At 44.1% G+C, this 25412-nt stretch overlaps 5 protein-coding genes across 8 annotated transcripts; 3 read left to right on the forward strand and 2 right to left on the reverse strand.

Annotated features, from left to right (window-relative positions):
• Positions 1-2661: 2661 nt before the first annotated feature.
• LOC127761832 (uncharacterized) lies at positions 2662-8732 on the forward strand. 2 transcript variants are annotated; one of them, XM_052286162.1, is made up of 7 exons: positions 2662-3839; positions 3920-4044; positions 6189-6788; positions 6888-7197; positions 7537-7702; positions 8002-8104; positions 8204-8732. In XM_052286162.1, the coding sequence occupies exons 1-7, from the start codon at positions 2979-2981 to the stop codon at positions 8319-8321; spliced, it is 2283 nt and encodes a 760-aa protein (XP_052142122.1). In that variant the 5' UTR covers positions 2662-2978; the 3' UTR covers positions 8322-8732. The 2 variants fall into 2 exon arrangements, with proteins under 2 accessions (XP_052142122.1, XP_052142123.1); XM_052286163.1 differs by having other exon boundaries at positions 2663-3839; positions 6888-7179.
• A 1647-nt stretch (positions 8733-10379) lies between these two features.
• LOC127761833 (nicotinate N-methyltransferase 1) lies at positions 10380-13450 on the forward strand. The gene is made up of 4 exons (XM_052286165.1): positions 10380-10963; positions 11056-11285; positions 12713-12777; positions 12970-13450. Exons 1-4 carry the CDS (start codon positions 10461-10463, stop codon positions 13267-13269), a joined length of 1098 nt encoding a protein of 365 aa, XP_052142125.1. The 5' UTR covers positions 10380-10460; the 3' UTR covers positions 13270-13450.
• LOC127761834 (uncharacterized) lies at positions 13419-15926 on the reverse strand. Its single transcript, XM_052286166.1, has 4 exons — positions 15621-15926; positions 15376-15453; positions 13948-14040; positions 13419-13716 (listed from the first exon to the last, which is right to left on the reverse strand). Exons 1-4 carry the CDS (start codon positions 15924-15926, stop codon positions 13633-13635), a joined length of 561 nt encoding a protein of 186 aa, XP_052142126.1. The 3' UTR covers positions 13419-13632.
• Positions 15927-16434: 508 nt separating this feature from the next.
• On the reverse strand, positions 16435-18759 carry LOC127761645 (xyloglucan endotransglucosylase/hydrolase protein 31-like). Its single transcript, XM_052285970.1, has 2 exons — positions 18055-18759; positions 16435-17022 (listed from the first exon to the last, which is right to left on the reverse strand). Exons 1-2 carry the CDS (start codon positions 18621-18623, stop codon positions 16608-16610), a joined length of 984 nt encoding a protein of 327 aa, XP_052141930.1. The 5' UTR covers positions 18624-18759; the 3' UTR covers positions 16435-16607.
• Positions 18760-19257: 498 nt separating this feature from the next.
• Positions 19258-25018, forward strand: LOC127763085 (uncharacterized). Of its 3 annotated transcripts, none has more exons than XM_052287674.1 (7): positions 19258-19673; positions 20313-23117; positions 23205-23258; positions 23463-23793; positions 23881-24075; positions 24163-24193; positions 24443-25018. In XM_052287674.1, the coding sequence occupies exons 1-4, from the start codon at positions 19323-19325 to the stop codon at positions 23718-23720; spliced, it is 3468 nt and encodes a 1155-aa protein (XP_052143634.1). In that variant the 5' UTR covers positions 19258-19322; the 3' UTR covers positions 23721-23793; positions 23881-24075; positions 24163-24193; positions 24443-25018. The 3 variants fall into 3 exon arrangements, with proteins under 3 accessions (XP_052143634.1, XP_052143632.1, XP_052143635.1); XM_052287672.1 differs by having other exon boundaries at positions 24524-25018; XM_052287675.1 differs by lacking the exon at positions 24163-24193 and having other exon boundaries at positions 24524-25018.
• The last annotated feature ends 394 nt before the right edge of the window (positions 25019-25412 follow it).

The raw sequence follows: 25412 nt of genomic DNA on the forward strand, positions 1-25412 counted from the left end.
TACTACTAGCTACCGATATTTCTTAGCTAGCAAACTTATTGTTGTTGTACTTCAACATACGCGAGGAGAGAAGGATTACTTCATTTATTTCGAGTTGTAGTAATAATTTAGTTTATACCGAACTGGTAATTATATCTGTAACCGATTAGATGGACAGATAAAAACTAGTAAAACCCTTGTTTTTTTGTCATGATCCTACCAATTGCCAAGTACAGTGTAGCTAGCAGTGCTTCCCATAGACAACTAAACAAAAAGTCTATTGCATCATTTCACTTTATTGAAAAGGTTGGGGGACAAGGGAGGATTAGGGTCTAAGAACTCAGCTCCTTTGTTAATTATTATTACTTTTTTCTCCCCGAGACAATAGATGCAAGATTAGCCTTCCCCGCAAAAAAAAAAAAAAGATGCAAGATTAGCCTTGTTTTTTCATCACAGTGCTCATGATTTGGAAAGAAGTGCTTTTTGAGGCATTACATTGTTTGATCTTCCAGAGGACCAGCTAGTTTTAGTTTATGCATCTTGCAGACAATCTTGGGCATAAAGCAATGTCATCAGAGATCAGGATTGTTCTGTTGGTACACTAAAAGCACTTCTTTTTATATATATAGGGTGGCATGGTTCTAACAAACCCTCAAGTCAAATACCGAAGAATATGATCTTGAATAGATGTGATGGCAAATTTTTTTGAACATTTCAACTGCAACATTCTCAGTTCAGAGGAATGTGTGATATTGCAAATGGAAGGTACAGTTGAAACTACATTTTTAAAATTTTTTTTTGCCAGCTTACTCCTATGTGATTACTTTTTCCTAGCTTGTTTCTCGAGAGGATGTCGTAGAATAATAATAACACGGCGATTCCAAGATCTTGAATACATTTTTACGTATGCCTTAAGATTAGGACTCGATCTCTGAACTTCTTTTATTTAAAAAAAGTGCATGCTTTGAATAAGGAATTGTCGGTGCGTTCAGGTTCAGGATCCATATATTTCGCTCCATTGTTTAGTCAAAAAAAATTAAAGGGAAATTTCAATTAGGAACAACTTTGTATGGAGCAGTGCAGTATGCACTATGCAATTGGAGGAAGCACATCGTCATCACTGTTGCATAATATAGTTTGATATATACTCTCTCAGTAATTAGGACGAAAACTGCTGTTCAAGTTTGACAGATATCATAAATGACACCGCTTCTCTGATAACAACAGTGCATCACATTTTATTTTATTTTTTTCGCAAGGAGTGCAAATCTCTGATGATCTGGTAAATGAATTATAGCTTCTGAATCATATATGGCTCCACTGTTATCACATTTTTTTTACAAATTGTAATCTGCAATTTGAGAAAACTTAGTCCTGTTCATCTGCTGCTCATGTGTGCATAAATAGGATTATCTTTCTGGCCATGAAAAATACTCACGAACAGAAGGAACAGAATAAATGACATCGATATGAGCTAAATTATTGTACCAGTATATACCTGCTAAAATCCGACACATTATGTGTAATATATTTTTATTATTTTTTAGGAATCCTTTCCATTATGTTGAAAAGAACATGGATTAAATGCTAGAGAGTACGTAGCACATGCTTCCTCGATTAAAAATGAAGAAATAAAAGATTTTGCAGCTGAAGAAAAACTTTTTAAGAAGTCTGAAATCAGTATAGAAAAAAATAAATGCAAGAGGCTGCACCAAGAGCTGAAAATGGCCATTTCAACTCATCCATAAAGTCTTTTGAGTAGGAGTGAAAGAACAGCCTTTATCTTCCTCTTGTAGACAACCTTCGATCTTAGAACTCTCTCTCTCTCGGGGGCGGATCAGGAAAAAAAATTAGGGGGACTCAATATACCGAGTACATCGACATAAACACATAATCTCGATGTTAAACTATGCTAAAATGCTATTAGGAGATCTTTAGCACATTCTATCTTATCAACCATGACGAAAAAATTAAAGGGGGAACTCAGGGGGTATCCATGGGTTCGGTAGGTGAGGAGAAACTCAAGTACCCCTTACACCCATGTTGGATCCGCTCCTGCTCTCTCTTTTTTTTAAGTACCATTACATCATGCTGTTTCCTAAGGGAGAAACAAAGTAAGTAGAAGTGGAAAGAACTCTAGAATTTTCTGGGGAGACAAAAAAACAAAAAGAAATATGGTCCTCCTTATATAAAATATTGTAATAATAAAAATAATATGTTTGGAAGGAAATATGTAGTGTTGTAAATTGGCACGGGAGTATGATATGAGGAGAGGAAAAGACAAATCCACGTGTCGTTGTGAGCCCCGCCGTTGGCCATATCTGCCGCGGAAAGCAAAACGAAAGCACAGCGCCACGTTTGGCCGAATTATCTGGAGCCACTGGAAGTGGGCCCCGGGGCTTGTATTTCTTGGGAATACACGCCATCATAAGAAACTACCATACGATTTTTGAAATGCTGTGAACAAATTACAAACTAGAAGTAGTAGTTTCATAGAGTTTCTTTTAAATCGTAGTATAATTTGTTAATGAAAATTATACTACGTAGTACAATTGAATTGGCCGCTGCGTTGTGTGGCCGTAACAGAAAAGAAGAAGAAAAAAAAGAGAGAGCGACGCCACCACCTGCCCTTGGCTATCCGTTCGTCTTTCTCTCTCCCTCAACTAAAACAAGCTAGGAAGAAAAAGGGAGAAAAAAAGAGGGGGGAAATCCATAAATCGCCGCTTCTTCTTCTTCATCTTCCTTGTTGCTCCTCTTCGTCTTCCTCCGGCCTCCTATTGTAATTGCTGCTTTGGTTCTTTTTCTCCGTGACTTGCGTCTCCCATTCCTCTCGCACCATCCAATCTTTCTATCCAACAATTAATCCCCTTCCCCTTCCTCTCTCTTCTCTTCTCTTCTTCCCCAAATGCTTCTTCCTCGCATTCGCAATCGCAATCCTGCCCTAATCCCCAATCCCAATCCAATCCCCCCGCATTAATCCTAATCCTAATCCCAATCCCATGGACGAGTACCACCACCGCATGGGCGCCGCCGCCGATTTCCGCCGGGACCTCGAGGACCTCGTCTGCGACCACCTCGGGGGATGCTTCTCCCCGACGTCGTCCTCGTCGTCGTGCTCCGCGGCGGGGGGAGGGGTCGCCGCGGGGCACCAGCCCGACGAGGAGCCCGAGTCGTCGGCCGCGCGGAGGCGGAGGCGGGAGTCGCGCCTCCTCAGCCGGTGGGTCGCGCGCCAGGCCGAGGAGGTGCTCTCCTCCATGGAGCGCGAGGTCGAGCGACGCAACCGGGAGGCCGAGCTCCTCGCGCTCGCACGCCTCCACCCCGTCTCCACCCTCGACCCCTCCTCCTTCCTCCTCTCCTCGCCCACCGCGCCGCCGCCGCGCCCCCAGGCACCCTCCCCGACCGCGCCCCCTTCCCTCCTCCAGATGTGGCGCGAGCTCGAGCACCGCCGCTCCGACGCCGACCAGCCCTTCGACCGCGAGCCCTCCCCCGACACCGCCGACCGCGAGCGCGTGCGCCAGATCGCCCGCCGCCTCACCGCCAACACCGACGTCCCCACCGCCGCCGCCGCTGCCGCCACCACCGGGGAGTGGCTCGGCGAGACGGAGAGGCAGAGGGTCAGGCTCGTCAGGGAGTGGGTGCAGATGGCCAGCCAGCCTCGCGACTCCCGCGTCGCCTCGCGCAGGGACGACACAGCCGCTGGCGAGAGGGAGAGGCGAGGGGAGCCTCCTCGCCTCCGTGGCCGACAAGCGCGTCTCGATGTCATCACTCGGATGGCCCGAGAGCGCCAACGCGAGCTCCAGGGGATATCAGGGTATCACATTGTGTCCGAGTTCCCTCACCGCAGCCGCAACCGCATCCAGGTTGGTCTTTGCATTGCATTGCAGGAATCGGTCATCTGTAATGCCGACGACGGTGCTCTGAGATATGTGTTGCTTTACAGGGATTGCTTAGGGGGAGGTTCTTGAGGAACGTGGTTCTTCCAGTTGAGGAGGAGGAACGACCACCATCCGTGGCGGCGAGGGAGCTCGGGCAGTTGAGGCAGAGCCATCGTGTGTCCACTTTGAGGTTAGCAGGCATTCCAGTTCCAACTTTCTCTTGTAATTGTAGCTATATATTGATTGGTATATCTCTTACATGAATGCGAGCATTTCCGGGATTTTCGTTGTATCCTCTCAGTGCAAATGGATTTTTCTGGTTGTATCTTTTCCACTAACATCTATCAAAGAATGTTGGCGTAGAAAGCGCTGCATTATTTATACTATTCTGACAAATCGTCTGGTTCTTGGATAATTGGTAGACTCGCTTGCTACTTGCTACTCTCTTATGTAGCTTACGACCCCACTTGCACAGCCTCATTTGTTTTTGTGGTCCCCTTAGTATTGTATGGTGTTTTTGTGTGGTACATTATGAGCCCACTGCCACATTACTCGTTTAATCCATTGCTCTTCCTTCTATTGAGCTGTGGTGATGTACAATTGTCTGTTTGGGGCATATGAGCATAAAATTCCACCTTCCACTTCCATTGTGATTAATAACATAATTGACCTAATTTGGGATTTTTTTTTCTAAATTTTAAAAAGGGAAACTTTCTGATATTATCTACATGTTGATCCCTAGCTGTGTCAATTGTCAAGTAATTTCTATTGGTAATTACCTGTGAATGCCTAGAATATATAGGTTTCCTTTGTTGGAAGGATTATTATTTCAGAAGAAGCGTTAAGGTGATTGTGCATTCTTGGATTGAGGGCTTTAGAGTTGGGTGCATCTGTTGGTTCTTTTAGTTTCTACTGCCAATCCTGCCTGGCAGATGAGTATCAGTCACATATGTGACCGTTACGTTTAGTATGGAATGGGTGTCCAATGCTAGACAGTTAGAAGCAGGTACTTGTAAGTTGTAAACCATAGTTGTGGTAGAAGTTGTTTAGAAGGAAACTTCCATCTGAATTATGAATCCTGTTCAAGTAGATGATCAGACCATTTCAGTACATTGAGGAGAAGCTCTGTGCAAGATATGGTGTAGCAGGACATTGTTTTTTTTTTATGATTTATGCAGGATTTTGTACTATCGTCAAGCTAAAACTTCTTTTATACTTAATTCCTACAGAAGCACTGTAATCTGAAGGACTGAAACTACTTTTAAAACTAGACCATCAAATGAGTATTTTCATCACAGCAAGTATACAGGCAAGGTTTCAGGTTCCAGTTCTACTAACTATACTGGTCCCTACCTTAACTTGTCAGTCTTGCTCTACACGTTAGGGACTGTTCACCAACCAATTTGTCCTAAATGGTACTGTGAAATATATTGATGATGTTGACTAGTAGCACACTATGGAAGTTAGGGCCCCTGAATTGAATCCGGCCTCTCTATATCTTCTTCTAAGAGCCGTCCTAGTAGATGGTGGTACCATCTATTAGCTGGTACCCCAACTGCTTAGTAGGTTTCATCAGTGGTGCTGTTTTAGTGATCTCCTGTTGCTTAAGTGCTCCTTTTATTCATGTTACTGACAACATTTCAATATGATATAACCATTATCTTTAACGGTATACTAGCCATGGAATTTTTTACTGCTGCATTGAATGATTACATCTTTTATTATTTAGAGTAGTTTGTAAAAGGAGCAACATCAGCACTTTCATTTGATGTGTGTATTGTGGTGATTTTTAGAACTTCTCATGACCAGTAATTAGTATGGTCATACCATAGTAGATGGAACGAGAGTAAAATCTAAAGTTTCAAATGCCAAACTTCAAACTGTGTCATGCACTCATGGTGCATGTGGTACATAAGTTAAGCACAATGAAGGACATATTTATTCTTGGTTGCCATACCATGCAACTTTAATTCTTTCTACTAATACGTGAAGTGCAAGTCCACTCACTTTTTGAAATATTAGAACCAGAATTGCTTCTACTGAAGTATAGTTATGTATTATTTGGCTAACATAACACTGTCCATCAATGGTCAGAGTTGCACCTGATGCTGTGAAAAATTCACAATGCCATGCAACATGAAAAATGGGAAGTATGTTCTTGTGCACTGCCGGTTAGGCTTAATCCAGCATCAGATAAACTGATGACAGCAAACTGCCAAAGAATGCATGCCTCTTGCCATTGTCTTTTTTGAGTTCTTTGCACGTAAGGAATATCTATAGGGTTTATGATATTGCATCCAGCTAATGACAAATGGCTCAACATGCTTATTTCAGATCAGAGAGTGCTGTAAGTAGTGAAGATGTTAGCCGGTTTGATTCTTCTGTGGCTGAAAGTGTTGGAGTACTAGGTAGTGACGAACCTCAACAAGGGGCTGAGGTCAGGGCCCTCACTGGTACTGAGAATACGACCCAAATTATGCTTGAGGATGTGGGTTTACAGGAGGCAGATGCAGAAAATGCTGCCATAGAGTCACCAAGTGTAGCTTTGGATAACATGGTTGAGATGCATGAAACTCAAGTTGACAATAGGCTGCAAGATGAGGCAGGACGGGATGCAAGATTTTGGCAGCCATCTCTGGACGACTCACTTGATAGGTGGCCCAATGAAACTGCAGAGGATGCTGAAAGAAATTGGGAAGATAATGCAGAGGAACTACACAGTGAAACTATGGAGGATGATGCCAGGGAGCATGATCATCTTCAAGATGAGCATGATGAATGGCATGATGACGAGTCTCATGGTACTGAGAACTGGCAAGATGATTTCCAAGATTCTCCACTTGACATGGGCCCCATTCCTAGAACTGAAAATAGATTCATCCCACCAGATGATGACAATGTGTACAGCATGGAACTGAGAGAATTGCTTAGCAGGTATATTGACCTTCAGTACTAGAATTTCTTCCAAACATATTCTTTTATTGATATTAAATCTGTTCTTATTCTGAGCAATGACCACGTTTGTACTTTCAGGCGAAGTGTATCCAATCTTCTTAGTAATGGTTTTGGTGAAAGTTTGGAGCGATTAATAAGGTCATATGTTCAAAGACGTGGTCGTGGACCCCTCAATTGGAATCTCGATGCAGCTATTCCAGCTGTGAATTCACCAAACGAAAATCAGGAACAAGAGAGGAATGCTGAAACTCGGCAATTCCAAGCTCCTGTTAACAGACCTGCGCTTGTTATCCCTCCCCCACCTTTGCCACCCCGACAGCCACTATGGCACAGAGAATTGCGTCATAACAACTGGAGCACTAGACACAGGGTACATCACAGAGATCCCGTGCGTTATCTCTTCATTAAATTTTTGGAGCTATTGCATAATAGTTGTTTCTTTATCTGTGCTATTTCAATACCATGCTTTGCAAATCTGTTTTCTGTACACACATTGTTAATATCATGCAATGATTCATGACCTGTAGCGTCTTTAGAATTTGTTTTTCCTTCATACTCCTTTTTCCTAAATGTGCCAGCTGCCATGGGTCCATGACCCATGAGATGTCAGAACCGTGAAATTTATAAGTGACTTTTAATTAGTTCCTTTTGCTTGAATTAAGTTGTGCCCTGTATGCTCATTTAGAGTTTCATCTTGGAGGATTTATTCAGCTTTGCATCCTTGCAGGAATGGGATGCTATTAATGATTTGAAAGCTGACATGGGTAGACTTCAACAAGGGATGAGCAGCATACAGAGGATGCTGGAGGCGTGCATGGACATGCAACTTGAACTCCAACGCTCAGTGAGACAAGAAGTGTCGGCGGCCTTGAATCGCTTTGCAGGACCTGAAGGTTGTACTCCATTGCTCCTTGTTGCATACTGAGATATCCGTGCATCATATAACTGTCTTTGCTAACACAGAGGACACGGCACACCTAACTACAACTGATAGGGACAATACCTGAATTTCCTTATTATGTTGTTATGCACTTTACGTAGTTTAAGTTTTATTTCCGGTAGTTATGCTATTAATAGACATTGTGCGTGTTGTCAGTTTGTTGCGTGTTTCTTATTTTTGTCATACAGTAATTTCGCTGAAACTCTGTATGTACAGAAATCACTGAAACAACCTGTCCCTTTTATTTTTCAGGGTATCCGACGGATCTATCTGACGATGGATCAAAATGGGATCAAGTGAGGAAGGGAACCTGCTGCGTATGCTGCGATGCGCAAATTGATTCTCTATTATACAGGTCAGCTTCACAGCTAAACATGTCTGATACTTTGATGTTACTAATCTCTAACCTTTTTTGTCTGATGTACTTGTAAAACCCATTTGGTGATGGTGGCAGATGCGGGCACATGTGTACTTGCTCAAAATGTGCAAACGAGCTAATTCGCAGTGGTGGCAAATGCCCACTATGCCGAGCGCCGATCGCGGAGGTGGTTCGGGCATATTCAGTAATGTAAAGCTGTGGAAATACAGTAGGGAAGGGAATAAAACTGATGGAAAAAGCGAAGTTTTGCTGCACGAAGCTTTGTTCAGGAAAAAGGGGAAACAAGAGCTCTGCTGCTGCTTCTTCTTCATTCTTTTTCTTCTTCCATTTTTGTCTGTCCTCTCTCGTCTTCTTCTTGTGTATCTATCGATCTACTACAGGTTTACATATTTGTTGCCTTGCTGTTGGCCGCAGCGCGAGCAGCAAAGGGCGTGTTAATTGATTGTTGGAAAGAGTTTGCGATGGGTAGGACTGGAGTAAAAAGAGAGCGGCTGCCCATTGTAAGTTCTTTCCCTGTATTTATGTCCTGAACTGAACTGAACAGAAGAGACACTGGCAGTTACTCATATAGATTATTAATCTAATCCCACCTCTTTTGACTGAACTATTGCATTATTATCATGATCTTTCTTCTTCCAAGAAGCCCATGCCTTGCGGTTGCGGGTCAGCCGTGTTCTGATGCTGACGATAGTGGTGTGTGTAGCCAGTATAGAATAGATTAGGTTATTCGGGTTATTATTATTATCTAAAAAGGATAGGTGATGCAGATTGTCGGCTGGGGTGTTGCTTGGTTTGACACGCGTGGTGCATTGGCATTGCGCGGTGCCTGCACACATGTAATGTGCGTGCATGTCAAAACCAATGGGAGCAGCTATATTGACTATATTTGTGGTATCACGCTTTTCCCTAATAAATAACTAGTCAAAAAATTATTTTTTAGCTAAAAGTAACTAAAATGTACTCCCTTCTTCCTTAAATATTTGACGCCGTTGACTTTTTAGCGCATGTTTGATCGTTCGTCTTATTTAAACACTTTTATAAAATATATAAAACTATATGTATACATAAAAGTATATTTAACAATAAATCAAATGATAGGAAAATAATTGCAACATGGACAAGAGATATAACTATATTTTCACTTAACACCATATATATTTGCACCATATATATTTGCAAGCTTTTGCATTTTGCACCAGGTCAATGGTTTAGACTGCTATGTTGCTTCTCCAAATGCACATAAATTACTTCACTTATACCAATAACTAACGCAGCAATCGCAACGGAGCAGTAGCTAAATTTGCACAAAATCAATCAAGTTTAACCCAAAATTAACAATCTCCCTAAGAAACCATAAATAAAGTACCCGTGACTCCGTCCTCTTTTCAATCCTAGCATCATGCGAGATGTTCTCCATTGATGAAACTGACAAAGTCACACTGCCTGATGAAGCCGGTGAGGGTTTCGATGACCTGTCTACCGCCGCCCTAGTGACTGATGTTGACCACAGAGTTGCTTGACATTATTCCTACTGTAGACTTCTTAATTAATTAGAGCTGTCGATTTACTAGGTCGATCCCAGGGAAGATGGCAATGCAGAACGGAGGTGGAGAGGTGGAGTCCACCACCTCCTGCTTGCATTGCATGCCATGGACAGAGCCACGGTGGCAGCTCAAACCCTTCACTCCGGTCCAAAGTGAAAAAGCTTGTCAACATATATGGTGTTATACGGTGTTAAGTGAAAACATAAACTTATCCCTAGTCCAGATTGTAAATAAAATAAACGGTTAAATATATTAAAAAAAGTCAACGATGATAAATATTTAGGGAGTGAGGGAGTAGTAAAAGAATGTAACGTCGTATTAACCTCTCTAAACCCCGTGGCGTCAGCGACGTTTTGCAAAGCATTCCTCGCGCTTTCAGCTAATTACGCATTAGTCCCCGGTAGCATGCACCATCCGATCTCGCGCTACTATTTTTTAAGCAAGCTGGAACCAACCAGAGGAGAGAGGAGATTTGCCGGTCCTCCTTGCTGCTGGTTATACACGGTAATCGAGCTTATCTAACCATCAGGACCCAAAAAGAACCCATCACATTGAAAAGAAATTTAAACAAAGATTTGAATTGTTGATCAATTATCGCTAGAGCCCATGTGGCATTCGATCTTGGCCAACGATAGAATCTGGGCCCACATGTCAGCGAGTACATATACAGTATATAGATAGATAGAAGAAGGAAACAACTCAACCGCAGCAGTTGTCTCGTCTCGTCAGTTGAGTTGAGTAGTGTTGACTTGAGATTCATCACATCAGAGTGAGTAAGAGTTTGGAAAATGGGCGGCGGAGGAGACGGCGAGCTGTCCCCGGCGGAGGCCAGGCTGGCGATGATGGAGCTCGCCAACATGATCTCCGTCCCCATGGCGCTCACCGCCGTCATCCGCCTCGGCGTCCCCGCCAAGCTCTGGGCGGGAGGCGCCAACGCCCCGCTCGCCGCCGCCGACCTCCTCCCCGCGGGCCACCCGGACCCCTCCGTCCTCGAGCGCCTCCTCCGCCTCCTCGCCTCCCGCGGCGTCTTCTCCGAGCACACCGGATCATCCTCCCCCTCCCCGCGCCGCTTCTCGCTCACCGCCGTCGGCCGCACCCTCGTCCCCGGCGGCGGCGGTAGCCCCTCCGGCTCCGGCGCGTCCTACGCCGACTACGTTCTGCAGCACCACCAGGACGCGCTCGTCCGCGCCTGGCCCCTCCTCCACGAGGCCGTCCTCGACCCCTCCGGCCCCGAGCCCTTCGCCCGCGCCAACGCCGGCGTCCCCGCCTACGCCTACTACGGCAAGGACAGGTAGATTAGAATTAGATCAACCAATTAATTATAATCTGCTAGCTGCTTCCTCTCCAATCTAATCTCCATCGGATTCGGACTTGCAATTGCAGGGAGGCGAACGAGGTGATGCTCCGGGCGATGACGGGGGTGTCGGAGCCGTTCATGGAGGCGCTGCTGGAGGGCTACGGCGACGGCGGGTTCGAGGGGGTGAGCACGCTGGTGGACGTGGGAGGCAGCTCCGGCGCGTGCCTGGAGATGATCATGCGGCGGGTCCGCACCATCCGGGACGGCGTCAACTTCGACCTGCCCGACGTCGTCGCGGCGGCGCCGCCCATTCCCGGTGAGTATGAGTGACGTCATCCCAGCATATCCACTGTGGCTCACGTTTGTCTCTCCATGGCTGGTTGGCTTGCTTCACGTGACGTCGATTCATCCACAAGGACTCGATCGTTTCCTTCATCACTACCTACCACGAGTTTCAGGAAACAAACGATAGTGAAGTACTCCCTCCGCTTCAAAATTTCAAAATGTTTGATTATTCATCTTATTGAAAAAATTTAAATAATTATTTATTCTTTTCATATCATTTAATTCATTGTTAAATATATTTACATATACACATATGGTTTTACATATTTCACAAATTATTTTAATAAGACGAACGGTCAAACATATGCTAAAAAGTCAACGGTATCAAATATTTTGAAACGGACATAGAGTATTTGTGTTGTCAGAGATGAAACAGTGGTTACAAACTACAAACAAGAAGCGCCTGGGAAACGATACGTACGCCTAATAATAATACAGGAGTAGTACGTTGGTTTGCAGCTACTTCACGTGTGATGTTTGACATAACGGATCACGATACGCCACACGATAATACTACCGTACATCATGCAAGTGAAGCACGAGTTGTACACGTCGATCAATGTAGGGGACTATTTGTTTTTCGCTAAAATATGCATGGGGCTCAGGATCATTTTGTTGTGTTCCTGATGCTAAGAGCAAGTTTAATAGTAAGTTTAATAGTATAGCCAACTACTAACTCCAAATCATATATAGTTAATTTAATAGCTAATTTATACAATAGTTATCTATAAACATATATTACATAATTAATATCTTGTTCCACCTGTCATATACACATATATCTTGAAGTCCGTACTGCAGCCGACTACAAATCTGTAGCCCACTACTCTTCTCTCTTAGAGCAAGTTTAATAGTATAGCCAACTACTATCTCCAAATCATCTATAGCCAATTCATATAATAGTTGCTTACCACACTATTAATACCTGGTTCCACATGTCATACACACATTATGTCTTGGAGTCCATGCTACAGCTGGCTACAAATCTGTAGTCCGTTGCTCTTCTTTTTTATCTTCTTAAAATATGTTCATAGCTAGCTTATAGTCTGCTATTAGAGCAGGTACAATAGCAGACTATTAACCAGCTGCAAACATATTTTAATGAGATAAAACATAAGAGAGAAAAGCAGCGGGCTACAAATTTGTAGCCAGCTGCAGTGCGGACTTCAATACACAATGTGTGTATGACATATGGGATCATATATTAATAGTATAGTAAACAACTATTGTATGAATTGGCTATGAGATTAGCTAAGGATGAATTGGAGCTAGTAGTGGGCTATACTATTAAACTTGCTCTTATATTCGCTCTTATCTTTTTTTTATCTCAAAATGTGTTTATAGTTAGTTTATAGTTCGCTATTGTACATGCTCTAATTAGTGACCATTAAAATTCAGGAGTGAGGCATGTTGGCGGGGACATGTTCAAGTCCATCCCCTCCGGTGATGCCATCTTCATGAAGGTAAGTAATAGTATACCACCCCCCCCCCCCCCCTCCCCCCCATTTTTCTTTCTGCATCAGATTCTGTCCAAGAATTCAAACATGCAGTGAACGGCTCATTAATTCCCATTTTGTTTTTTTTGCATCGAATTACGTATGTACAAGAATTAAAACAACCCTGCTAGTTCATTTTTATACGGCATATGTATGCAGTGGGTTCTGACGACATGGACGAACGAGGAGTGCACGGCGATCCTGAGCAACTGCCACAAGGCGCTGCCGGGCGGCGGGAAGGTGATCGCCTGCGAGCCGGTGGTGCCGGACACGACGGACGGCAGCACGAGGACGAGGGCGCTGCTGGAGAACGACATCTTCGTCATGGCCACCTACCGGACTCAGGGCAGGGAGCGATCCGAGGAGGAGTTCCGCCACCTCGGCCTCGCCGCCGGCTTCGCCTCCTTCCGGGCCATCTACCTCGACCCTTTCTACGCTGTCCTCGAGTACACCAAGTAGTAGTCATTCATTCATGCTGCATCAATTTGCTGCTGAAATCAACAACCACGTTTCCTTCCTTTTCTTTTTGGTCTCGTGACCCTGTCAAATAAGCAGTATTTCAATTGTGCAATCAGACCATGTTCTTTTGAGCATTCACAGCATCAGAGTAATGGAAAGGTGTAGCAGTTTACTATTGCTAGCATGCAGTTAGCAGTGTGCCCACTACCACCAACGTTTTGGTACATGATGGAAGGGGGAATCAACAATCACTGCCCAAACATATGTGGGGAGTATATTCATTCATATAACAATTATTTCTTAATAGCTACGGTCACAAACATTAACACTGTTGTTTGAAACGTTCGCCGCTGCTCGACAACATTAATCCTCTTTCTTATCTTCTGCTGTGGTAGTAGTAGTACTAGCGCTTTGGGGTTCAACTAGAGGTTTTGATTCACTTGCACCCTGTACAGCAAAAGGAGTAAACCAATCACATCAGAATGGCCTGTTGCAAACTGAGTTTCTGCAAAATTCCCTACTGGCTCTAGTATGATGCAGTACCATGCATAAAAGCTAGCTGTCTCTATAGAGTTTGTAAATTATCAGTGGGGGCATGCTAAGTGTTAATATCTTGCGTAATGAAATGGTCGACTTAAGGCAGAAATAAGTATAGCAAATAATAGCATGGAAGCTTACTTCATTGTTCTTTGCCGCAGGCTTAAACGGGCAAGCAGGCGGGGCTCTTTCAGGCCTCCTGTATTCCCATCCAAATAGCCGATAAATCTTGCTCTGGAATGTCATTCAGAACATGAATCAATTTTCAGAATACAGATAACAGGAGAACCTAGAAACAAATGCACATTGCGTGCTAAAACACCAATAAGGCTACTTCAGGCAGCGCTAAACTAGACCGCGTACATCAAGTTTTCATTAAGAAAAGAGATTGGCATAGTTCAGGGCATGTTTGAAACATGGACAAAATTCTTCATTTGTTCCAACATTTGACGCCTTTGCTGCCCTCAAATAGAAAACACTCAGCAGCTACAGAACATTATTTTGTTTCTTTCAGCTTGGGATTATTATAATCCAGATTATTGAGAGTAAGCGGAAAGAAACAGACAACTTATTGAAGTAGCTTATTATAATCTGATAAGCTCATTTAGGTGAGCTTTTTCCAGATTATTTGGTGAAAAATTACCCACCATGCCACCCCACTCTCTCTTTAGACTTGCAAACCCAATAATCTAGGCTCTAATAATCTAGGAAAGAAACAACTAACCGCTTATTTTACTACAGATTATAACAATCTAGCTTATAGTAATCTGACTCAATAATCTAGATTATAATAATCCAAAGCTGAAAGAAACAGGGCCTTAGTTATTTGTTATCCAGAGTAATATGAATAGCAAAACATCTTTCAGCATTATTTATTGTCAAGTCAAGAAGGGGAACCTTATGTAGCCTTTTGCCTTTCAGTTACTATTTATGCTATATCTTTCGGCTCTACGAGGAGTGTAACTATTATACTCCCTCCGTTTCACAATGTAAGACTTTCTAGCATTGCTCACATACATATAGATGTTAATGGATCTAAACACATACATATGTCTAGATTCATCAACATCTAAATGAATGTGGGCAATGCTAAAAAGTCTTACATTGTGAAACAGAGGAAGTATGATATTTCAGCTGTCCAATGAGCATAACTATGGGAACATGGTTACAAAGAACGGCAAATAATCGTCTCCTTTTTGGGGAAAGCACACAACAATTATCAAGATTCCTTTAGGAATCCTAGTGGATAAGGCACAGACTGGCAAGCGAGGACTATAGTTGCCAATTACTTGCAGTATTCGATAACCGTGGTTAAACCAAAATGTGCAGTTATAGATAGTTCCTTCCTGTTTGTTGCTAGTCAATCAAGCTAACAGATCAGGCTAACCTAAGATGGTTGAATTATACGCTCGCTAGTAAAGAAACAACCATGAAATAACCATTCGTGAGAAGATCTGATTGAACAAAAAGAGAGAGAGAGAGAGAGAGAGAGAGAGAGAGAGAGAAGAGAGAGAGAGAGAGAGAGAGAGAGGGGGGGGGGGGGGGGGGGGGAAGGGATTGGGGCGTTACGAGGATGAGGTGGAAGAGCAAGGGGAGGGCGTTGACGACGGGGATCAAGAAGAGGGGAAGCAAGCACGCGAGGCAAACCTGTACATGGAGCACAAATCGAATCACGATGTTTCATCAGTAATCAGTACAAGAGGGGGGAGCAGACATAATAATAATCAGATCAGAGCAAAAGTTGCTGGAAAAATAAATCAAGATGCAAGCAAAATTGAGCTCGCGCAGTGGATTAGAACACGGGGAATACGCACCATGTCGCCGGGTCGAGTCGCCTTCGCGGGATGGCTGGCTGCTCGCCTTGCCCTTGACTTGGAAGCTGGAACTAGGAGAACTCTTCTTCTGAATCGCGAATGGGGAATTGGAGATTTGGAGGAAGGAAGGAAGGAAGCAAGTGCAAATCTCTCCGAGGGGACGGGGGCAATGCTTTGGGCCGGAAGGGGATTGAGTTGAGCGACCAACGGCCCAACTATAAATGGGCCGGAAGGGTGTTGCGACAGCCATGCCATGGGCCTGTTTGTTATCGTGCCGAACTGTATTGCTATGAAGGCGCGGCCCATTAATGGACGTGCGGCAGACAGGAAAGCGCGTGTTGGCGCTGCTACTGTGTCGTCGCCTCGTCGGTGATCGCATCGAATCGATGCTTCATCTCTTCTTTATGTTTTGATGCATGCATGCATGAATATGCACGTCCGTACTTATTGGTGAGACACCAACCAACAACGCAACAGCAGCAGCGACCGGTTATCATATCAGGCAGAGTATGCACTGTCTTGACACGATTTAGAGGTACTCCCTCTGTTTCACAATGTAAGACTTTCTAGTATTATCCACATATATATAGATGTTAATGAATCTAAATGGATATAGACAATACTAAAAAGTCTTATATTGTGAAACGGAGGAAGTAGTGTAGAAGAAAATGGCAATTAATAAAAACATAAATATTAGAGCTAGTATCAATTAGAAGGGGTAAGGCTAGCCCACCATCCTATCGAGCTAGCCGGAAAACTCATGGGTGTTTCTCGAAACGGTAATTAATCATGTTGAGAAAACATAACATTAATTAAACAGCATGCCCATTCATCCATAGCAGTAGTATATATATAAACAAACGATTAATTGACAAACAGGGGCACAATATAATTAATTAGACGACAAAGATAGCTTAATTGAGGATCGGAGGAGCGTATTAGCTGGAGTATACATGGCGGCGTATTAGATAATTAAGCAGTAGTAAGCTAGCCGTGGTACGACGACGAGGAGGAGTTGGAGGATGAGGACGATGGGTGCAGGTGGGTGCGGCATTCCGGGGTGAGGGAATGATCCCGCTTGGGGTCGTAGCAGTAGTTGTAGACCATGTGGAAGCGCTGCGCCCAGCGCATGGCGGCGAGCTGGGCAGCGGTGAGGTCGCCGGCGACGGGGGCGGCGCAGGTGCGGGGCGCGTGCGGCGAGCATCCCCGGAGGAGGAAGGCCGAGAAGCGCGCGACGAACGGCTGGTACCTGTAGTCCGCCCTGTACCTGCCGTCCTCCGTCGCCCACGACGACGCGTCCCAGATGGAGCCGTACACCCACATCGGCCTCGCCGGGAACCCCGCCGCGCCCCCCGCGCTCCGCCGCCCGTACCGCCGGATCGGCACGTCGTCCACCAAGAAGCTGATCGATCCATCATAACACAAATACATTATTCATGCATCCATACTAGTATTAACATTATACTTCCTCTGTAACAAAATATTTAACACCGTTGACTTTTTAAACATGTTTGACCGTTCGTCTTATTAAAAAAACTTTTAAGAATATTATTCAAAAACTTGAGTAGTAGTAGTATATTTAACAATGAATCAAATGATAGGAAAAGAATTAATAATTATATAAATTTTTTGAATAAGATAAACAGTTAAATATATTTAAAAAGTTAATGATGTTAAATATTTAGAGAAGATGTGAGTATTTATGAAATTAATTGAACATATGTAATCATATACTAGCACTACATTTATGCAGATGCTGGGACGAACGACGACAGGGAGTCGGTGTCGGCGGCCTAAGATATTGATGATCGCTAGCTACATGCCAAATCAAGTACTGTACTGTACTGCTGCAATCGTACTACGTGTCAGTGTCGCCGCTGCCACAAGTGTTTAAAGCGTTGGTACGGCACCCTGCAGTTTTGCCGTACGGCTTGTCCATGCTTGATACTCCTACTCCTACTTAATTTGCGCTAATATAATATCGACATAAATCTTTCTTGCTACTATAGGCTATAGCCACCGACAAGGAAACATCAAGATCCATCATCGGACATTTTCGTTTAGCCCAATTAAGCAATCAAGAAAGTGATGAACACTGCTTACTCTGTTTTTAAGTACTTTCTTTGTTTGAGGATATAAGATGTTTTAATTTTAGTTAAAGTCAAACTGTATCTAATTTGATCAAGTTTATAAATAAATATAGTAATATTTACATTACTAAATTACTTTTAATAATTAAATATATTTTTATAATAAATTTATATTGATCGAAAATATTACTATTTTTTCTATAAATTTGGTTAAATTTAAAGTAATTTGATATTGACTAAAATTAAAAAATCTTGAAACCTTAAACGGAGTGAGTAGATAATATAATTGAATTTAACGTAACGGTTGATCATTAAGCTGTAAATTAAGAAATGATGGAACTGACATGATGTGGTCGGATGTCCAGAGGATGGCGTAGTGGTGGAAGTCGGCGGTGGGGTCGAACCAGAGGTGGAACTTGATCTCGCGGCCGAGGGACCGGGGCGGGTCGCCGGAGCCGAGGGAGAAGACGTTGGTCTGCAGCGTGTAGGGCTTCCCGGGGGTGGTGCCGAGGAACTCCATGTCCACCTCGTCGTGCCACCCCGGGTGCGCCTCGCCGTTGGACAGGTAGAAGGCGGTGATCACCCCCGCCGTGTACCCGCGCTGCAGCCGCACCCACGCCCCGAAGTACCCGCTCCGGTAAGCCCGCCGCGACTTGAACCCGCTCCCCGACCGCCGGTCCAGCCACACCGTCACCCCCGTCTCCGGCGCCGCCGCCTCCTGCTGCTGGTGCTCCGCCCCCCACAGGCTCCGGAAGTCGCGCCCGAACTCCCGCGCTCGGAACATCCTGCTCGGGTACACCCCCGGCGACGGCTGCGCTTCCGCCGCCGCCGCCACCACCACCGCCATCAACGCCACCAACGTCGCCGCCGCCGCCGCGACACCCTGCTGCTGCCTCCGACCAATGATAGCCATTGATCGATCTTACAAACCGGAGGAGTTGCTAGCTTAATTTGTTCAGGGCGAATATAATGCTAGCTCGTGCAAGTTTGTGGGTGGTAGCATATCTCCTATATATAAATAAGCTAAGTAGCTCGGCCGGCTTAATTATGCAATGTGTGCTTAATTACCTAAATCATTAATCTTTTTTTCCCTTAAGGATGATGAACAGAGAAATATATTAAAGCTTGTGCAATATATGCACACTGTGATCTTTGTGATATGTCTCGCTCATGATCATTTGCTAGCTTAATTAGCTAGGATCGATGGTCGGTGAGCGAGCATGACTGATCTAACCGCGGACAACACTACACTGCATGCCCATTTATTACTCACAGTGATTTTTTTTCTTTTTGTTTGGTTCATTGAACAACCCAACATTGTGGAACAGCCGAAACCGACACAATTTCTTATCTTCATTTTTTTTTCTTTCCCCCATTTGAGATATCAGAAAACCAACTAACCGACGAAACGGAGCTCAGCAGCCCATACAACGGGCCCAACTCTAACAAAAAGCCCATTTAACATTACCGGCCCATATAGATAGAAAGCCCACTAAGCCCTCGTGAAATCCCAGGTAGAAGCCCATTTAACAATTAGTTGGCGTCTCGCAATACACAGACAGAGGTTGCTGCTACTGCGGCGGCGCCACCCACCCCCACCTCGCCGCCGGCGATGGAGCCGCCGCCTCAGGCGGGCCCCTCCCCGGCCGTCCTCTTCCTCTCCCGCACGCCCCCGCCACCCGCCTCCTCATCCCCCTCCCCGCCGCCCCCCGCCGCCACCCCGCCCTCCCACGACGGCGTCGTCGCCGTCGGCTTCGTCGGCGGCGGGGGCACTGCCCGCCTCGCCGACCGGACCCTGGACGCCCATGTGTTCTCCCCTGGTGGCTCCGCCAGGACCCTCGCGGGCGGAGTCAGGTACCACCGCGACGGGGAGAAGAGGGTGGTGTTCCTGCACCTCGCTCCGTCGCCGCCGACACCTCTGGAGGGGGCGGGCGATCTACGGGAGCTGCTCTTCATGTTCTCCGTGAGTGTTTATAATCGTTTCGATGTAGATCATGAGATGGTGATTCTAGCTGTGAAGGAGGTCTCAGCTTTTGTTTTGCCCTGATATGATATGAAGCTATCATAGCGCGGTCTCTACATTTGTATTAGGTCATCTACCTCTAAATTGTCACGCTGTGTAGCAGCCAATGCAAACTACAGAACTTGGTACAGTAATTTAGTGGCTGGGTTCAATCTTTCTCATGCCTAACTGGATAACTTTGACAACTACGATCGGTTAGTTTTGAAGTGGCGATGTTGTGGGAGATAGGGGCATCATTTATCCAGCTGTTACCTGGACCGTGGGAATGCAAAATAAACTAAAAAAAAAAATCTGTGGTTAGCTGATAAATGCACTTGTTTCCTAACTTGATTTGCCAGGGAGAAAAATTTAAGATGACACTTTTAAGTTTGTTTATCCAGTTGTAGCAATTAAATTAACCTATTTGTTGTGGTTTTCCTACCTTGCTTGCAAATCCTCGTGCGATTCAAATTTGTCAGTAACATTTGATTGGTGCTCTGATCCTAGAAGTTACCGTCAAACTTTAGCTAATGGAAATTTAGGATTCAGTTGTTTGGTAATGTTGATTTTGATTTGCTTTTATTTTCTATACGTTGCCAGGTTTGCCATGTAATAATATTTCTCCAAGAAGGCTTCCGGTTCGACACACAGATTTTGAAGAAATTCCGTCTGTTGCAATCCTCAAAGCATGCTATTGCACCATTTGTGAAGTCACTAGTAGCTCCTGCAGTGCCATCAAAAGTTGCTCGCTCTAATACTCCAACAAAGCCTACTCACAGGGCCTCATCCATCTCTCCTCCTGCACGCCGTGGAGGTCGTCATCCCTCAGCAATCTCGTTGATGTCAGGAACTGGCTCACATCCTTGTATGCTGCCAGGGCTATGCATCCCTGTTGTTCTGTTTGTCTTTGAGGATGATATCACTGATGCTCCAGGTGCTCCGACAAGTCCGGATGATACGAACGACACATCTTCATCAAATCAAGCTTCTAACACTGATGGCTTGCCAAAGCCTAACATGACTTCAAAAGGTTCTAGTTCAGTGGTTATGCTTGCTAGGCCAGCAATCAGATCTGATGGTACTTTCAGCAAGAAGCTGCATTCCTCTGTAGAAGGTCAGATACGTTTCTTGCTAAAGAAGTGTCGGACACTTGTGGGTCTAGAGCCAGGGCATATTGTTTCGAGGGGTGTCAGTAATGTGAGCCACCTACCTCTGTTCTCACTTGATACATCAAGGGTCGTTGCACTGTTGGACCGGTCAATTAGTAAGAAACGTGAGCCATTGGATATCATTGCAGGACTGTTTGAAGACTCTTTGACATCCAAATCATCATTGGATGTTTCTTCGCTGGAGAACAATTGCCATCCAGCAACCCATGAAGATGTTCAGTTCATCAAGGATTTTATATTTCGACAATCAGATGGGCTGAGAGGAAGAGGGGGACACTCAAGCAATACAACTGCTGGTCCTGTTTCTGGTGTCGGAATGGTGGCAGCAGCAGCAGCTGCTGCAGCAGCATCAGCAGCATCCGGGAAGCAAATGAGTGCTCCTGATCTCCCTACTTTCGATACATGGTTGTCTATAAGTTCATCTATTTTGTCTGCACTGTTTAGTGGGGAAGATGGGTTAAGTAGTTCCCAAAACATGAAGGCATCACCTACTCATACAAGTTCATTTCCAAAGAACGATCAACTTCCTTCAGCAGGATCCAACGCAATTCAAACTGCTTTATCTTGCTTGGAAGGCAATAAGGGGCTTAATGTGAAATTTTCTTCATCATGGTGCCAAAGGATACTTCCAGCTGCTAAGGAGGTGTATTTGAAAGATTTGCCTGCCTTTTACCCAACCAGCATGCATGAAGTACAGCTACAGAAAGCTTTACGATCCTTCCACTCAATGGTTAAAGGACCGGCTGTCCAAGTATTCTCCAAGAAGCTAAAAGATGAATGCCAAGCAATATGGGAATCTGGAAGGCAGCAATGCGATGCTGTCAGTCTTACTGGCAGACCATGTAAGCACCAGAGACACGGTAAATCCTCTCCATCAGATGCAGCGTTACAGCATTCTAGTGGATATGTTTTCCTCCATGCATGTGCCTGTGGCCGGTCACGCCGTCTTAGGGATGACCCTTTTGATTTTGAGGCAGCGAACGTGACCTTTAACTGCTTCTCTAATTGTGAAGATCTGTTACCTACTCTTGTGCTTCCAAGAGAGACCAATGCTGGTGCATTTCCAGTATCCTCTTGGCGTTTGGTGCGGCTTGGAGGAGCAAGATATTACAAACCAACAAAAGGATTGCTCCAAGCAGGTTTTTGCTCCAAGGAAAAATATCTTTTAAGGTGGACGATTTCTCTTGGGAAAGGACAAGGGAAACATGGCACTCATGCTACCAATAAACCTTTCTCCACGGCATCTAATGCAGATCCTCAGGCTCCCCCTATTGTTGCTGGAGAAGTAAAATCGGCCGTGACCCAAGTCACAGCAGAAATTAAATCTATGAAACTTGAAAATTCTAGAAAACAACCTGAAGTCGAGTCAATGAACAATTCAAGTATTAATTTTGGTAAAGGTCTTCCAAACTTTACTATGAAGAAGCCTTTTGCTGAAGTTGTTGCTGGCCACACAGCAAGGGATTCTGAGTTTCCTGCTCTCCAACAGAAGAGGCCATTAAAACCTGGCAACTGGAAAGATGAGCGGCAAGTGAGTGGAGCAGACCAAACTAATGGCCGTGGTCATCCAGCTCTTAGTCAAGGACCTATAGCTGACAATGAATCTGAGAAAGTGAGCAGAGATAAGAGTAATGGAAGTGCTGGCGGAAAGCCATTTCTACAGATAGGGAGCAATATAGTGCCAATGGTTGTCGGAAAAGAGACTAAAGAAGTTAATCAATCTATACAGCAGTTCATGGTATATGTCGGATTTGAGCACGAGTGTTCCTATGGTCATCGTTTCTTACTGTCAGAGAAACATCTCAAGGAGATTGATTCGTCTTATTTGCAGTTTGAAAGATCTAATCTAAATAATGAAGCAGAAAGCAAACATGGTTCACAAAAGTTGCCCCAAAATGCATCTAGATTAGCAGCAACAATGGATGTGACCAGCGGAGGGAAGCTCAATAGGCCAATGGATTCATCAGGGAGAAACAGCCAGCAGCAATTGCTTAAGCCCAGGGTTGACGCTGAGACCTTGCAGCCTTCTCACTGGCTTTCAGATCCACAGAATGAAAGAAAGGGAGAGCTTTCTCTTCAGTATGTTACACTTGATGATGGTGGAGAAGCATTTTCACTTCTAAACAGAAATCTGCCCATATATATGCACTGCCCACATTGCAAGAGCTCAGATAGGAAGGGAAATCAAGATGCAAAGGTTGCTGCTGCTGTGTCACAACTTCAACGGATTTTTATTGTAAGCTGCTCTCCTTTTGAACCTTGTAGTATTTATCTGTTCTTTAATATTGTCTTTTCACTGATACGGCTACTCTTTTTGGTGAAGGTCACACCTGATTTCCCTGTTCTGCTGGCAAGCTGCCCAGTTGTACAGTTTGAGGCAAGTACAATCATCCCTACTCATGTAGTCGTTTTATCTTCTCAATGTTCTAGTATCAAGCAAATGAATCTCTTCTTGATATTTTAGTATCGAACAAATGAAATTCTCACTTGTAAACTGGGATCATGGGATGCAATTTTTTTTACGACATGCATTTCTTAAATATTATGCGAGTTAAGTTTCGTTTTATCTCACTGGCATCAGGCCTCATGTTTGCCTTCAAATGCTTCTGACCATGATCAACAAGGATCGTTCAGTCTTGGTTGTCGAGTTGTCCTTCCACCTGAGAGCTTTCTTACCATGAGACTTCCATTTGTCTATGGTGTTGAGACAAGAGATGGAAATACAGCTCCCCTGAAATACCTTGAGGAACAACCAGAACTCACAGCTTGGCTTGTTGGAGGCACAGCTTTGCAGATTGTATCAGTAGGGCATACTAATGAGAAAGAAGCACCACTGTGAAGTGCGAAACGTGGGCTCTAAAGATTTATTCGTTTTGGTGTATCCTATTTTTGCATTCAGTGATGGGCAATTGGTAAGATGATGCACTGATATTGTACTTTGGTCATTACCCATCTTTAGTCAACTTATATGGATATTATCTACTTCATTCATTTTTCAGGTTCCAGCATTGAATTTCAGGATTCCGGCAAGTGTAATGGCTCATGATGTTTACATGGAGGTCTCGCCTCTCCTGCTGGATTTACGATGCTATGCTATTGATACACTCTAGCTTCCTTTTGCATTGAGAAACAGGAGCTCTCTTGACAAGATGAATGATGCACAATGGATGCATTGGAGTGAGCTGGTGATGCAGGTACGCAATGTCAGTTCTAAACTTTCACTGTAGTACACGAGATGGGATTGGTATATCCAGTGAACCCGATGTTTGTTATTGATGCAGGGAACTGGACATGTACATTAATAGGTGTCAGGTAAAATTTCACTGTTGTACATTAATAGATGTTCCACGACAATTCGCCTTTGTCTCAGAATTTTAGTCCCATGAGTTAGTCCGTTTTAGCATGTAATGGTTTAGGCTTTTAGTCAGTCTAAATGCTGCTGTACTGTTGGGCATAATAATAAATTTTACACTGTCTTTGTAAAGCAAGAAATGATCACTGAATGACATGCTGTAGAAAATTCTTGTTTAAAGTTTTCTTGACTAGTCATATGTCCTACAGAATTTCTTGCTGAGGAATTCAGGGGATCAACTTCAAGAAGCGAAAACTAAAACCCGGAAACTCAACTTGGTCATTTTGCAGCCTTTATTGGAGAGATGAACGCTCCAGGTTGGCATGGCAGCAGCCCCTTCTTGTAGCCTGGAGGTTGGAGAATGTTGAAACTGGAAGGAAACGCATGGACCAGTCCTGTTTGACAAGTGTAAAGGCACATAAAGAAAGTGACGAGATCACAGTTGAGCCAAGCCTGTGCGATGATGCCTGCTTTTTCTTCACCTGCAAAACAACCGTTTCCACGTGATCTGAAGAATCATTCATTCCAGAATGCTACTTATTGTCACTCACTGTTCCTGGCCTGACACGTTAGTTATCTTAACTATGGCAACTCCTATACTGTTTTGTCAGTCCTGATTATGTTTTTTTTCCCACTCCATCGTCTAGTCGTCACTGAAGGATCAACTGCTTTGACAAGCAGATGTGCTGCCTAATATTTTCTTGGTCGATAACTGACCTGGACATGAACACTCTCCTGCCTAATCGACCAAAGTCGAAGTAAATGCAAACAGCAGCTTTGATTGAGAGAGCCCTTGCTTTCTTTTGCAGGAACTATTAGTAATTTGCAACCACTCAATTTGTTCAGTTATGCTTGATGGGCTCATGTGTTTTTTGTCTGAATGCCCTGCTGTTAATTAACGGCTGAAAATAAACCAAGTCAGAAAATTAGCTCTGCCCAAATGATGTGATTCAGTGTAATATATGAGCAACTCTACTCCAAATGATGTGACTGTTAATGTTATAAAGAATGTTAAAAAAGATTATCTTTGCCTAGCAAGCACACAACAATACAATTTATTCCTGACAGGCTAATGACAAGCATCACATAGCTATGAAAAAGAACATGCACATTTTCGACTTTAGGCATCGATGTGTCTATGCGTAGGAGAAAGAGAACCCAACAGAGTACTAATATGTC

The sequence above is a fragment of the Oryza glaberrima genome, chromosome 2 (assembly GCF_000147395.1).
Source record: "Oryza glaberrima chromosome 2, OglaRS2, whole genome shotgun sequence".
In the NCBI taxonomy this organism is placed as follows: domain Eukaryota; kingdom Viridiplantae; phylum Streptophyta; class Magnoliopsida; order Poales; family Poaceae; genus Oryza; species Oryza glaberrima.

What these genes read in the sequence shown, in the direction of transcription:
- LOC127761832 (XM_052286162.1), top strand. Translation starts at nt 2,979, where the DNA reads ATGGACGAGTACCACCACCGCATGGGCGCCGCCGCCGATTTCCGCCGG. An exon ending in GCAGCCGCAACCGCATCCAG is followed by an intron (nt 3,840 to 3,919) that starts GTTGGTCTTTGC and finishes GTTGCTTTACAG; the next exon opens with GGATTGCTTAGGGGGAGGTT. An exon ending in CTGAGAGAATTGCTTAGCAG is followed by an intron (nt 6,789 to 6,887) that starts GTATATTGACCT and finishes TTGTACTTTCAG; the next exon opens with GCGAAGTGTATCCAATCTTC.
- LOC127761833 (XM_052286165.1), top strand. Translation starts at nt 10,461, where the DNA reads ATGGGCGGCGGAGGAGACGGCGAGCTGTCCCCGGCGGAGGCCAGGCTG. An exon ending in GCCTACTACGGCAAGGACAG is followed by an intron (nt 10,964 to 11,055) that starts GTAGATTAGAAT and finishes TTGCAATTGCAG; the next exon opens with GGAGGCGAACGAGGTGATGC. An exon ending in GGCGGCGCCGCCCATTCCCG is followed by an intron (nt 11,286 to 12,712) that starts GTGAGTATGAGT and finishes ATTAAAATTCAG; the next exon opens with GAGTGAGGCATGTTGGCGGG.
- LOC127761834 (XM_052286166.1), bottom strand. Translation starts at nt 15,926, where the DNA reads ATGGGCCGCGCCTTCATAGCAATACAGTTCGGCACGATAACAAACAGG. An exon ending in TGCTCTTCCACCTCATCCTC is followed by an intron (nt 14,041 to 15,375) that starts GTAACGCCCCAA and finishes ATGACATTCCAG; the next exon opens with AGCAAGATTTATCGGCTATT. An exon ending in CTGCGGCAAAGAACAATGAA is followed by an intron (nt 13,717 to 13,947) that starts GTAAGCTTCCAT and finishes TTTGCTGTACAG; the next exon opens with GGTGCAAGTGAATCAAAACC.
- LOC127761645 (XM_052285970.1), bottom strand. Translation starts at nt 18,623, where the DNA reads ATGGCTATCATTGGTCGGAGGCAGCAGCAGGGTGTCGCGGCGGCGGCG. An exon ending in TGGACATCCGACCACATCAT is followed by an intron (nt 17,023 to 18,054) that starts GTCAGTTCCATC and finishes TGGATCGATCAG; the next exon opens with CTTCTTGGTGGACGACGTGC.
- LOC127763085 (XM_052287674.1), top strand. Translation starts at nt 19,323, where the DNA reads ATGGAGCCGCCGCCTCAGGCGGGCCCCTCCCCGGCCGTCCTCTTCCTC. An exon ending in AGCTGCTCTTCATGTTCTCC is followed by an intron (nt 19,674 to 20,312) that starts GTGAGTGTTTAT and finishes ATACGTTGCCAG; the next exon opens with GTTTGCCATGTAATAATATT. An exon ending in GCCCAGTTGTACAGTTTGAG is followed by an intron (nt 23,259 to 23,462) that starts GCAAGTACAATC and finishes CACTGGCATCAG; the next exon opens with GCCTCATGTTTGCCTTCAAA.